The sequence below is a fragment of the Choloepus didactylus genome, chromosome 20 (assembly GCF_015220235.1).
Source record: "Choloepus didactylus isolate mChoDid1 chromosome 20, mChoDid1.pri, whole genome shotgun sequence".
In the NCBI taxonomy this organism is placed as follows: Eukaryota; Metazoa; Chordata; class Mammalia; order Pilosa; family Megalonychidae; genus Choloepus; species Choloepus didactylus.
Genome location: NC_051326.1, coordinates 24,348,166 through 24,362,483, shown reverse-complemented (window position 1 = coordinate 24,362,483; position 14,318 = coordinate 24,348,166). Strand labels below are relative to the sequence as shown.

The 14,318-nt window shown below is 40.5% G+C and overlaps 1 protein-coding gene across 6 annotated transcripts in view; it reads right to left on the bottom strand.

Moving 5' to 3' along the window:
- Positions 1-3,997: 3,997 nt before the first annotated feature.
- PSD3 (pleckstrin and Sec7 domain containing 3) overlaps positions 3,998-14,318 on the bottom strand; it is a 514,520-nt gene continuing 504,199 nt past the window's right edge. For all 6 annotated transcript variants that reach the window (XM_037812498.1, XM_037812499.1, XM_037812501.1 and 3 more), the window contains one exon: positions 3,998-9,188. In XM_037812498.1, coding sequence (XP_037668426.1) covers positions 8,973-9,188 — 216 coding nt within the window. In that variant the 3' untranslated portion in view covers positions 3,998-8,972. The remainder of the gene's footprint in view (positions 9,189-14,318) is intronic.

The following is a 14,318-nucleotide window of genomic DNA, read 5'->3' as shown; positions in this document are numbered from 1 at the left end:
AGCATCTCAAGCCTTCAATAGTATCTGCCAATATCTTTATACAACCACACATTTTCACTGAAGTCAATGGAAGTGAATCAGTATTAATAATTTGACTTTCTCACCATCTCAATTAATTATATGGCCAAGTTATTCAGCGTGGGGCATGTGATTGTCTTTTTTATAGAGGAAGGAGGTGTGCAGTGGATTGAACTATGGTTCCCCAAAAGATATGTTCAAGTCCTAACTAAGTACCTGTGAATGAGACCTTATTTGGAAATGGGGTCTTTACAGACATAATTGGTTTAAGATGAGGTTATACTGGATTAGGGTGGGCCCTAGATCCAATGACTGGTGTCTTGATAAGGGAAAGGAGAGGGGGATTTGGATGTAGATACACAGAGAGACAGAGGGGAGGTGGTCAGGTGAAGATGGAAGCAGAGACTGGGGTTATTTTGCCATAAGCCAACGACCACCCGGAGCCTCCAGAAGCTGGACGGGGCTGAGAAGGCGTCTCCCCGCGAGCCTTCAGAGGAAGCAGGTCGACACCCTGATGTTGGACTCCCAGCCTTCAGAACTGTGAGAGAGTCAACTCCTGCTGATTTAAGCCACCCAGTGTGTGGTCCTTTGTTATGGCAGCCACCGGAAACTGATACAGAGGGTTGTTATTTGTTGTGGCCTTTAATAATAAAGGTATTGTTGCTCTAGTTAGTTAGATAAGTACATAAGAACATTGCCCCAAATGATTGAAATTTGTCGGGATTTATTTCTTTCTAAAGTTCGTACATTTCCACAGATCATATACACATTTTAAATCCTTCACTATTTTGCAGGATTTCTATTACATAAAAACCATTTGAATGCAATAAATTTTGTTGCTGTAAAACAACAAATTATTCCCAACTCATAAAAACACAGGAACAGCTGAATTCATGAACATTTACACAATAGAGAAATGTACTATATGTGTCACAGCTTCTATACATTTCAGGTGACTCACTTGTCTACAAGGTTTAGGTTTAACGACAGTGAAATAGAGGGCAATATTTATATACAACTATTTTAATAAAAAATAAAGCAATTGTAAAATGTAAACTTAATTTTCAAAATATTCTTTAAATACTTTAACAATATCCACATAAATTACTGTTCCAGTCAAAAGACAACCACCTCGAATGCCATACTTTCCCAGGAGATGGCATTGCTTGAAGCTGGTGGGTGATAATGAGGAACAGGCTTCCAGGACCGGGTACGGCACCACCGGCCTACCCAAATCTGCTAATGCTGACAGTCTGGCCACTAAAAAGAAGTAGGCTGCTATTTTGTCACTAATTACTTTCACAATTTGCAGGGGACATATGGCACCAGGACTGCAATAAAACTGAAATGATTGGCGGAGGAAACTTGAAGGTAAAGGAATGTTTCACGCTGCCAATTAGAGCCACAGTGAATGTAACCTATTTAATAGGTTGGAAAATGTAAAAGCTCATTTTATATTAGAAGATACAAACAGCCACCCTCGTGCCTGTCTTCCGGTAAGCAAGGCTGACGATATGGGTTCTCCACTCGTGCTAATTTCAGTTGTAGAGACAGGCTCCTAACACTTGAGATAGGAGAGTGCAGGGAGGCATTTAGGCCTTTACCAAACAGCTCTCATTTGGACCGAGCAGAATTGCTAAGCAATCAATTTTTTAAAGTTTTTTTGACCCTTCCAGCAGAAATGAAATAATTATCCATTTCCAGAAATCTGGCACAAAGGCAAAAATATCATCCATCCCTGGTTAGAATTCACCGTGCCTGTTTATTTCTTACAAAGGCAAACTGTGTAGTCTTGGCTTTAGAGAGTCTTTTCATTACCATTGTCATGGGCCACCTCAGTGACTCCCTCATGGTCAGAGCTGATTTCATTTCTCAGCAGGGTCAACCCATTGGGACAGCTGGATTCTAAAGCAGGAGACGTAGCATTTGAATCCAGAATATGCTTGGCAGCTCAGTGTAGATGCTCAAGTGGAGTGCAAGGACGAAGAGAAGTTCCTCTTTGCAGAGAGGATACATCATCATCCTCTGCTGTACCCCAGTATTCAGGGGACAGAGCAAGGAGCCTCAGATCTAAGTGCTGTTCTCTTAACCGAGTCTTATGGCTGGGACTCTCCTGGGAGGGTCTGAAGACTCACCTATGCAGGCTGATGGGAAAAATATTAAGTGTAATTTCAAAATTCTCTCCGCCAACCAACATTTTCAGGAATTGAAGTTAGGTGCTCATTTTTGTAACACTATTCATGAGAGCTTAGCTCTACCCTGCAAAGTGAAATGTGTTTTAGCTAGATTCCTTCTCATTTCCATCCTCTTTGCTGATGGGAAAGTGCTTAGCTGGTCAGCATACGTCAGTCCGGGCTCTCTCACCAGTACAGCTCAGGGAGGGTGTGGACAATCCACTTCAGTGCTCCTCTACCAAGTGCTTTGTGGCTTCTCCATTTGCACTCCTTTCTCAAAGGAATGCTTTGCAGAGCAAGTGGCTCTGCTGCCCTGGAAAATGGTGCACATTTTGGCCTTCTAGAGCTTCTCCAGGCTGCTGTGGAATGTTGGAGAGCAGTTGCTTGTGAATTACAAGAAAGCCTTCAAGTTGATGGTTCACTTGTTAAAAATGCAACATACCTCAAAAGTCAGGCACTAGAGCCCAACACACTCCCTGGCCCTTTTGTGAGACAGCTCCATGAAGTGGCTGCCACCATCTTTGTTCATCACCTCTTTAGAACACTGTGGCCCTTTTTGTCTTAAGTTTGCGTAACTTACAACATTCACTGTGTGTGTGCATGGGTGCAAGCATGGGCACACGTGTGAGAGGCCCCAGACGTGAACTTTTCCCCTTACACATCTAAGGGGATGGTAAACTGATTCTGAATCTCTCGGGAGCAGAGGTGACCACATGCATGGCTACCCCAAATGGAAGGCAACCAGCTCACCTCCTGCCTTCAATTTGGTCTAATTACTCTTGTTCCTACACCTTAAAAAATTATCCTAATGGCATTAAGAATCAGTATACATATATAATCTCTATATACTGGATATTGTTTTATATGCCAAATGGTTACTTGGCTTTATAACCTGCATGGCTTTATATTAAAGTCTTAACATTTCACATGATTAAGGCCCAAAATGAAACATTTTATTTCGGCTACTCTTTTTCTATATGGTTTATGAATCAAATGGATATATTTGCAAATCACTACAATTCTTAGAAGGAAACACACTCTTGCAGAACGAGGACCCTGCCGATCAGTCACAGAGCCAGTCCACCGCACGTCAAGAACAAATTAAGAAATATATTTGCAAAAATAGTTTGAGACTGTAGAATTAATTTAAACAACTCAAATGTAACCACCAACACAGTGTTGCAGCCTGGAGCTGAGAGAGACTCGTCCCCCACTCCCCAAACTCCAATTCTCTGAATTAGATACAAAGAACACTGGGCAGTGTGTTTAAACAAAAGACACTGCGCTCAACCACTCATTCAGCACACTCAGTTGCTGCTTTACATACACCCAACATGCTGGTTAATAAAATTTTAGTCTCTAGTTATCTATTTACACACTGTACGTTAGCAGTATACTCAAACAACTAAGGCCAATGGCTCTTCTTTGGGGAGACGCAGGAAGAAAAGACCGAAGTATAAAAATATTAAATAATGGTTTAACCTGGTCCATACCTGTCCTAAAATGCTTTTTACCTGCGATACTAGATGCTAGTTGTGCAACTGTGAACCTAAGAACATGGTACCCAATCTGGGGATGCCCTGATGTACTTTAGAGTTTGTGATATTTCCTTAGAGTACAAAGGGTATGGATATGGAACTGGGAGACTGGATAGATCTATTGTAAAATATACACAGATACATAAATGAGATGATGGGTATTTCTTTAATTCTTCTGAAAACTATATTTTTCTGGACTAATTACAACAATAAAGAACGTGTGCTTAAAGCATCACATTTTGTAATAAGCCCAAAATTGTCAGTTTGACTTTGTGTTTTAAGTGCTCTTATTACTAAAGTTGCAAAGACTGCACAGGTTGCCTGTTTTTCTTTTTTTTTTTTGTCTTTTTTCTTTTTTCAGTATTTCCAAATAACAATAAACTACCCCCTTGGTACTGTACATAGTACACTGCAATAGTTTCACAAAGTTAGTTCAAAGTCATTTTTGCCCTGATGATTTCAAAGCTCGAAGAATGGAGTTTTTAGCATAAAATCTTATTAAAAATTTAATCAAAATATTATTTGAATTGAAGTTTAATAAAACAATACCACTATATATACTATCAACAACTGCATTATATAATCAATCCTATGAGGTTTTTACTTGCTTTTCATATCACATTGGTTAAGACACAAATAATTTTGATGTACACGTACCATATATATTGATATACAATCTACACATTGATGCATATACATACATACAACTATAAATATCCACAAATACACCATTGGCAGGTGACAGAAAGCATTTTCTTTGATGTCTGACATACTATCTGTATGAATATTCTCCAAAAGCCTGCAATATTACACATACACACATAAATTACGAAGAATGAGCCAAAGAGACTAAAGGAGCCCTATCATATATACAATCACTTAACTTGCAATATTTTCTTGCTGTTGCATTCAAGTCAACAAACTGTCATGCATGCTCAAGTATTTACTGACATTCTCTCTGTGAAGACATTCTCTCTGCATGCAATGGGCCATCTGTTGTCCTGGGCAGAAGGCTGCGCACTGGGTTTTGGATATTGTAGGTACAAAGGAGACTGACCTTGGACTTCAGTCCTTTTTTTAAGAGTGAGAGATTGAAAAGGAATCTGAGAGAAACAGTAACAAGGCACCCCTCTCTCACTTGTTGAGATTATCTGGTGATGAACTATTGGTTTCTAAAGTCCTCTGGATGACTTGATGGTGCAAGATGCCAAAAGACGGGTGGGGAGACATCTGCTGACCTTGGGCAGAGAAGTAGTCTGGTGTGGGAGAAGGGACAGCCAGAAAGTTTTGGAGCAAGGTAGGCCCAGAACCTCATCTGCCTATAAAGCTGACTGATCTTTTTCTGTAAGAATGCTTTGTAAGAAAAGCAGATACTATTAAGCCCAAAGTAGCACTATGATTCATAAACTAAACTTTTAAGCATTCCTCAAACACTTTGATTCATTGTTTTAAGTGCTAGTTTACAATTCTGTCATGTGAGAAATGAAGGGGATAGCTCAGTGCTGAAGTTAAGGAAGGGGCCTACCAACCTGGCTTAACTCATGACTACAAGGGAAAATGCCAAAGGATTTCAAATTCTACCAGCAACCATCTCAACTCAGAAGATCTCGACAGTAAGACAATGGAGAAACTTCCTCAAGGCCAGTTTTCTTCCATTTGTCTAGGATTAGGGAAAAGGGCAGAGAAGAGGTACAGCTCAATGGCCAAAAGAGCCCTCTGCCCTACCTAAGAGCATCTTCTCTTGATATTTATATGATAGAGCAATAGGCAAGGGACAGCAGAAAACGATCTGTAACTTTGTGCTTAGATAGCCAAGAGCTTCCTCCCCAGACCTCAGAAGATCTGTGGTTTGGCCACAGGGTAGAATATAAATTTAAGACACTAATCCTAATTTGGCCGTGGAAAGCCAGACAGATTTTCCTTTTTCAGAATGAATTCCCTCATGTCACTTCTAACTAGGAAACAGTCCTTGTCTTCTGGATTAGGATAACAGTCCGAGAAACAAAGAACGTCTTGTAAATGGTGCAGTTGCTTCCTATCCTCTCTATCTCAGAGTAAAATAAAAGATTACAGATAATCTAGGAACCACATTTCTACCAGAGGACTCTCCCATATGTTGTTTTTACTGAGATTAATTAACATGTACAGAAGTATTTCTTGGTTTAATTAGACAATGCTAAGAGCTAACAAAATAATTTACCAAAAGCTCACCAACAATGATACCTATGGCCTGGCAACAATGCAAGGGCTCTCTATGCTAACAATTTTGGTTTGACTGCTAACAAGGAATTCCCGACACCCCATTGTAAAAGTCAGCATGCCAGGTTGGGAAACAAGCCCTGAAACAAACATTCTACATATGGGCCACTCTTTTGGTCAATTTTCCAACAAGGCTGTCTCCAAGGTACTTTGATGACTATCAAGATTTCCAATACTAAAAACTAAGAGTAAGTGTATTTACATCAAGAGGAATAAAGGTTTACCACATGGGGAGAAACCCAAGGCTCCTGGGTGCTGAGGTGGGGGTGAGGCATGGTTGAGAGCAGGGAGTACCTTCAAAGGAAAGGAGGAGCAGGGGAGCTCCTCTGTACCGTGAATTAGGCAGCAGGCTGGAAGGAGCTCTGAATGGAAATGTCTTCGATTTCTTCTGGGCAGACACCATAGGAAAGAATTTACCACAGCAAAAAACACAGACTACTATGGGCCAGACTCTCAGCATCTAGTCAAATCGGAGAAGGCCATTTCCTCACACAGGATAAGCTCCTGGCTTGCCATGTGCACCAACAGACTGTAACCTTCCAGAGACATCAGGGAAGACATCACCTACAGATGGACAACATCATGCTGGGGTGAGGGGTCCCAGCTCACAGAAGAAGCCTCTCAAGTTGTTTTTGAAGATAAACTAAGCAAACACAGCAGACAGTAGCTTCAAACGTGTCCTTCTCATCCAACTATCTATTAGCACACCCAGAAGTTCACGGACATAACATGGACGTAACAGGAACAATGCTTTAGTGCTGCTGATGCTAACCAAGTTTTTCAGGATTCATCTAAATGTCAGAAATACTGTGGCAAAGTACCATTCCATACATATTATATCCTTTAAGTAAAATGCACATAAACATACTATACATATAGACACACGCACACAGACTGTGGGCAAACCTATTCAAGCCCAATCAGGGATATTTATTTTTCTTCAATTACTGAAGCTCATAGATGATACGGTCTAGGTACGTCTCTCCCCTCTGCTTAGGATAAATATCGGGGCTGAGAGCAGGCTGATAATTCTAGGAAGAAAGCTGACTCCCTTGTGGAAACCTCAGATGCAGTCAGAAGCTGCAAAAATGAATCAGGTACACGGGCCATATCAGTAAGGTCCCTGTTTGTTACTCGGTCTTGAAACATAAATTCCGTCACTGACTCGAGCTAAACAAAATAGAGAGTTTTCCGAAGGTATGGCAAACACTTTATCACAAAGCAAGGAGCTACAACCTAAGAGAGAAAGAGGTTACTCTTCTCTGGGCACCAAGCAAATAAGGGCATTTATGTAGATGAAGAAATTAAATATTAATAAATAATCCTATAACTAAATGCTGTTAAATCATAACAATAGACTCTACCACTTGAGGAACGACCGTGGTTTTCTCTAATTCCCTGGAACCACGCTATTCACACTGAGCAGCTGATTCTTTGGTCATAGTACCTTCAACTAATAAACTGAGTAGAAGAACTAGAGCAAATTTCTACAGAATAGAAAAGTGATTCCATCGGTTCTGAAGTTGTGCCATTTGTGGAGATTATAGCTTTAAGGATTATAGAGTTTCAAGGTTTGGATATCAGAAAGTTTAAGTCACAGTGGGCTGAACTTGCACTTCCTCTCCAAGAGAACGTTCTGTGTATCACCCCTGAATATCAAAGGGATCGTCACTGGAACAAGCCCGTGACTGTAAGGTTAAAAGAACTATTTTCAGTAGGTAGAACTAAATGATTTAAAAGAGATAAAGTATTTATTTTTAGGGTTCAATAGTAGCAGAGTGAAGGGGCTATCTAGGATTGAGTAAAGAATAAAATAAGTAAATTTGCATATGTAAACAGCAAATTCCTGGTTTTCCACCAAATTCATTCAGACTATTCATTACTTTCAGACGTATTTTAAAGAGCCAATGTTCCAGTGGTGCACAACCACAGCTACTTTTCTCCCCCCTTACTTTGTCTCAACTTAAGGGAAGAACAAAAGGGGTTCCATTTTCAACCTTATTTTGTTAGGAAGGAAGACTCTAAATTCTCATACAGCCGGGAGATAATCCCATGCCTATATATAGATATATGTAGAGCAAAAAAGAACCTAGTCCTGGATGGAAGGGTCTTGAAGACAGAGATGATTCTGGGTTCCTAGTCTAGATACTGTGAGGCTGAGGTAACAATTTCCTATTGACCAAACACATGGCTACCGCTGCAGCAACCCAAGAGCTATTATTGCCACTACCCTTGAGGAAACAAAATGAACTTGGTGTCAACCTTTCCTCAACATTCAATGGCAAAATGCCTCCATTTCCTCTTTCTCTGGCTTGGCTGAAACGGAATCGACACTTTGAGCAAGCTAACGTGCTTCTCCAAGTTCTCCAGTCCTGCAATCTTCATGCCCCCTCTCCCTGCTTCTGGCAGGGTCAGAACTCGACAGTTAAGTGCTAAGATGCCGGCACAGCTGCATCACGTTGGGAAATCTTCATTCCCAGCACCGGAATTCTTACTTGAACTTCAGTGAATGGTCAATTCCACTTCTGTGACTGGGCAAGATTTCATGTACACAGGCTTATATTAGCTCTGGCTAGAATTTACTAAGCTACAATGTTTGTCCAGTTAAGTCTTCCACGAAGGACTACATTTTTTTAACCTTAAAAAAAAAGTGTAATGGCTGATTTGAGAGTACATAAAACAACTGAGCAGAGTGTAAACAAGAGAAAACCAAAGGAGAAGGGATACATAATTCATTCTGAAATCATGATCCTCTCCCCCTCACAAAAAGGTGCATTAGTTATCAAGTAGCAAAATTCATCAAAGCAAAGAAATCAAGAGCAAAGAGACAATCTGTAAAGAAACTGAAATGTACAATAGGAAAGGTTACTAATGCACCATTAAGTGACAGAATTTTTTTTTTTAATATATCCACAGATTACCAGAAAGATCTTGAGAACCCCTAATTTGCTCCATGACCAGCAATTCCTGGCTGCAGAGGACTCTAAGTAACTTTTTGCTTAATGCTTTGTGTTTCTGGTCGGTGGTCCTTCCTCTCCGACACATTACGCTTGACCTTGGCAGTGACAGGAGATGAATCTGGGTTCAGTGAAGGACTTGAGTGAGACTTCTTCAGTCCAGCTCCTTCCCTCTCACTGTCACTCAGGAGCTCCTTGCCTCCTGCTTTTAGAATGCTGACATACATTTCATAACGTGTTTTCTGGAGGGAAAAAGAGAAGAATGGAAGTCAATGCACTGTTCACAAACGCACATGGTAACATCTCTCTAACCTGGAGAACGTGGCTGGCTGCTGCAGATTCAGTTTCTTTCCCCAAACCGACAAATTACTCGGGTACTTACCAGGCGCTCGAGAGGTAACTTCTATAGCAGTTTGATTCACTCATTTAAATAAGCAATGTGGTTAGAATTTCAGTTCTCATCTGCTCTGCCTTCTGAAGGAACATCAACTTGGACGGAGCTGTTGGTGGAATCACACTTCCTGAGCACTCGGGCACAAGAAAGGTCTAAGTTGGAGGAGCTGAATCCCACGGTTTAGTGGCGTTTGGACGGCTCTTGTGGCTCAGTGCCATAGCCACGTTAGCCTCTCCTGCTTGGCCTTGGCCTCACTGGAACTGGGCTTGGATATGAGAGTTTACTTTCTTTCTTACTCCCTGTAACTTTACAAAGACTCAGCTTGAGGACTCATTCTGTGGGAATCTACTCTCCAGTCTTCTACAAGTCCACAACACTTACTATAGAAGCTGCTCTGGGTTTTTCTCCATTGATTTTCTGCTAGGATTGTCCAGTTCTTGGCTAATGCTAAGGTTTTGTGCAGAACTTCACATTATTTTCTGATGCCTTTCTCATTCAACAAAATTTCTTTTATCATCGAATATTTTATTCAGTACCTACTAGGTTCAAACAATCTTCTTGGTTCCCCTCTCTTGTGTGTCTGGATATAAGAATAATTGAGACGAACACTGAAGAGATTTTCTTCCCCTCAATTGCTAACTGGGGCTAGTTGAGTTTTTTAGATCCTATCACTTAAGAGTCAGTATATAGAACTAATGTTTATATATATTGAAAATTACAGAAAGGTCTCAGATTCTTGATTTGATATTCTAGATAAACAAATCCTTCATCATATTCCCTCAACACATGAAGAATTTATAGGAGGCCAAAAATGTTTTATGTCTAAATGAAACAATATGTCAGTTACAAATTGTCCCAACAAAGGCAGGCAGATTTGGTTATGACTATAAATCTTTTAGAGGTTTTTCTAGTTAATTTTGAAGTACTACGCTTTCAAGTAGTTTTGTTCGAAAGAAAAAAAAAAAAAAAAACTATTAGTCATTTTAAGTTTGTGGTGAGTTTGGTCAGTAGCAAAGTGGAGGTGTCCCATCTTGGGTTGACGACAACGATGACATTTATTGAGTGCCCACATACTCACTTCAGGAAATTCATACAATAATCATTTGCAATTGGTACCTTTATTTTCCCTGTTTTACAGTCAAAGTAAGATAATTAGCAAAAAGTGAACCTGGGGTTTGAACCCAGACAATCTGACTCCAAAACCCATGCTCTTATGATATATTTACTTCCTGGAGAGAAAAATATGGACATACACATGAATGTATACATTAGGATGACAACTCTGTTGGTTGACTACAAAAAGTCATTCTCAATCCCTCTTTCTCCTATTCTAACTCCTACTACAAAGACTGATATAACAGAAGATATTTTCCTTCCCAGTCACTCCTGTAGTCAGAATGGGCTATGTGATATTCTGGCAGATGAGATGTAAGAATTCTATTGAAGGGCCTCTGGGAAAGTTTGATTTCTGATAACAGGAACAGGCTTTAGAGGAGAGGTCACGGGTGCCAGCCCCCAGCTCTTATTCCTTCCTTGACACAGATGTGATGCCTAAAGCTGCCACCCATGGGGCAGCAAGCAGGAAGACAAAATGACAACATGCAAGTCCTGAGGAGAAGTGGAAAGAAAGAAAGAGCCTGGTCCTTGACGACAAAAGGAGCTAGATCGAACCCTAAGATCCCCTACTACCGCTGGATAGCTTGTTAAGTAGGAATAACAAGTATCCCTATGGATCATCAGGTATCGCTATTTGCAGATGAAAGCATTGTTAATTGATACAAATTCCAAGTTTAACAAAGAAGTAACAAAGTGAACAAAAAATAACACCACCAAGTATTGTCTCAGAAATTTACATAAGGACATTTGCTAATAAAAAAGCACTTCATCGGTATTTCAGATCAGTTTATGCAGTGAAATCAGAGGATTGAAACAGATGATACTCAAAGGGCATACTGGTTCTGAAGTCTTAGTCACTCTGGAAATTTACTGCTTAATCTGCCTCTAAACTGCCTTGGTGGCAAGATTTAAAATGCAGGAAAGAACTACTCCCAATAGGAATAAGGTTTAGTGAAATGATCTAAAGGCAGTTTAAAAATAGGTTCAGGAAACCAGTGTAAGGCATACTATTTCACAAAGTTGGGGCATTCATACAAAGAAAGGGGTATAAAAGATAATTTCTGAGAGGATTTGAAAGGGGCAATAGGGCAAAGGCAATAGGGCGAAGGCAATAGGGCCAGTTTCAATTAGTCTTTGAAGAGAAACCGATACTACTGGGTAATTCACCTGAAAAATACATGAAGGGAAACCATCTCATCCACTGAGTTCTACAGCTCCAGCTGCAAAATTGTTGTCTCAAGTAAATGGCATCAGTGTGTCAATCAGTAAACAAGTCAGGCCCAGAGAATTGGCAGTGCATGAGTCATGGGAGCAGAAGGAAAAACAAAGCAGAGAAAGGGTGAATGGGGGGCCAGAAGACAAGGAGGGCTTGGTTGGTATAAAGAGGAACAAGGAACAAGAAACCTATGTGGGCTTGTGAATGCCAAATGACGGTACTCCACTTTTAAGTTAAAAAGCCTTTCGGGGACAGAGCCACGAAACCCGACCAAATGCCTCTGCAAAATATTTTCAAACTTTAACTATGAAGAGGGTTATTGGTTTCAGCGAAGTCCTTCTGGGGATTACGACTCATCCAAATACGTAAAACCTTACGTAGAGGCTTTGGAGCCAAAAATGATTGCCTTTTAGTAAAGGAAAACAGCCTTGCCTGAAGCCCTGAAGAGCTAGAGGAATGAACATAATTTAAAATGTCCCTCTTCATTGAATTCTCCTCGTATACTCCTTTTTCAGGGGTAGGGAGGAGAGACAAGTGAGAAGTTCAAATTTCTTCCTGACGATGCCCCCATATGATATCTTTGGGAAGATTTACTTCCTTTCTTCCTTTCAAGAATTTCACCAATAGTGAAATTTAAGTTTTAAGTTAAAGCTGGTGTATAAGGAAAGGCAAGAAGAAGTAGGAGGTATGTTTGTAAATCACTTGTTAAAGATCTGATGTACCAACTCATAGATTGAAAACGTGTTTATTCAAATGGTCAATGTCAACCAAGACAGCTGGGATATGATATTGTGGCAGACATTGTTTGTGTTTGCTGCTTTCCTAACACAGCCTCTTCTTTCACGCTAAGGGGACTGTGATTTTTATTGAGCATGTCAATGTGCCCAGCCCCAGGAGAGGAATCATGATTGGTTTGAACCGAACATGATAATCCTTGTCCCTCTCTGCCAGCCTCCCTTGCAGCTAGGGATGACCAATGTGAAGATCTGGCCAGTGGCATGTAGTAGAAGTCTGCTAGGGTACTTTTGGGAAAGCAACTTTTGCTATCTTGATAAAAGGTGGTGGATGAAATGTCTGGAGCTATAGTAGCCATTTTTGAGGCTATGAAGTAATAAGCACAAAAAAATAGAAAGCCAGTGTGCTAAGGACAGCAGATCAGAAATTTACAAAGACTTTAGGTCCTTGCTAAGCAAGATAATGAATGTTTATACTGCTTAAACAGTGAAGTTTTCTGTTATTTGCTATCAAAATCATTCTTAGCTGGTATAAAATGATCAACACTCAGATTGATCTCAATCTTCAGAAATATCCTAATTGAGTTGTGCATATACCTCCCGTCTAATTTTTATTTAGGAAAAAATATACTTGATTCATCACCTTTGGTGTGATGTAGCATTGTTAGGGTTTTCTCTGAATATTCAACAAATAATTGGTGGATATTACTCCCTATAGGCCACAATGTGTTCACATGATGAGTACTAAATCAATAGCTATCTTATTTCCATTCACAGTTTTATAGCATATGCCTAATCCCTAGGGATGGTGGAGTATAGTTCTTCTCAATCTCCCACAATTACATGATTTCCATCCCCATAAACCTACAACATGGAGAATCCTCTTTCTCACAGGTAACAACAAAAGCAACAAAAATTGAGAGTTTTGTGCCAGTTTCTGATTCTAAGCAATGAGGCACTCTACTATTTAGGAAGCCCACTAGAAGATGCTTCTTAAATCTTGAAGGAGGAAATTTGACAAAAACTTGGCTCCTTGACTATTCTCTTTCTTTAATATCCCACCATCCATTCTGTCAGCAACTCCTGTGCCTTTATCTTCAAAATATATCTAGAATCCAACCATTTCTCATGGCCTCCACGGCTTCCAGTCTGGACTAAGCACCATCATCGTGGACCTGGGGCTATTACAGCAGCTGCCTAACTGGTCACCTTGCTTCTTCCTTTGCCTTTCCCCCCGCCCCTCCGCCCCACTTTATTCTCAAACTCTATTAAAATGAAGTCAGAACATGTCATCTCTGCTTAAAATGCTCCAATTGCTTCTCATCCTTAAAAATCCTTCTCAACACTCAATCCTTAAAACAGCCTATAAAATCCGTGGCCTTCGCCTCCCCCATCTCAATTCTCCAGTTGGCTTGGCCTCCTGGCCGTCCTTGACCACGGCAGACACACTCCTGCTCTGGCACTAGCTGCTCCCTCTGCCTGAAAAGCGCTTCCCAAGAAATCCACAGGGCCTGTTCTCTTTGCTCTTTCAGGTCCTCGCTCAAATGCCACCTCCCCACTGAGGCTTTCCCTGGCCACACAGTCCAAAATCGCATCTGGCCCCCGGCCCTGTCACCACTTTGTTTTTCTCTTTAGCAATCCTCACCATTTAAAAGGTTATCTATTTTACTAGTTTACTCTTCCCCTTCCCCCAATACCAGAATGCGATTGCATGAGAGTAAGGACTTGGCTTTTGCTCACTGAAACACCCCCAGCACCCAGAACAGCGCCTCACACACAGCATGCACTGAATAAATATTGGCTGAATGTATGAATGGAAAGAATAAAGAAATACAATTTCATGTATTTAATAGAAAACTTGTGTGTTGAAATGCCAATATGGCAAATTCTAGAAAAATAAAACTGTCATGGA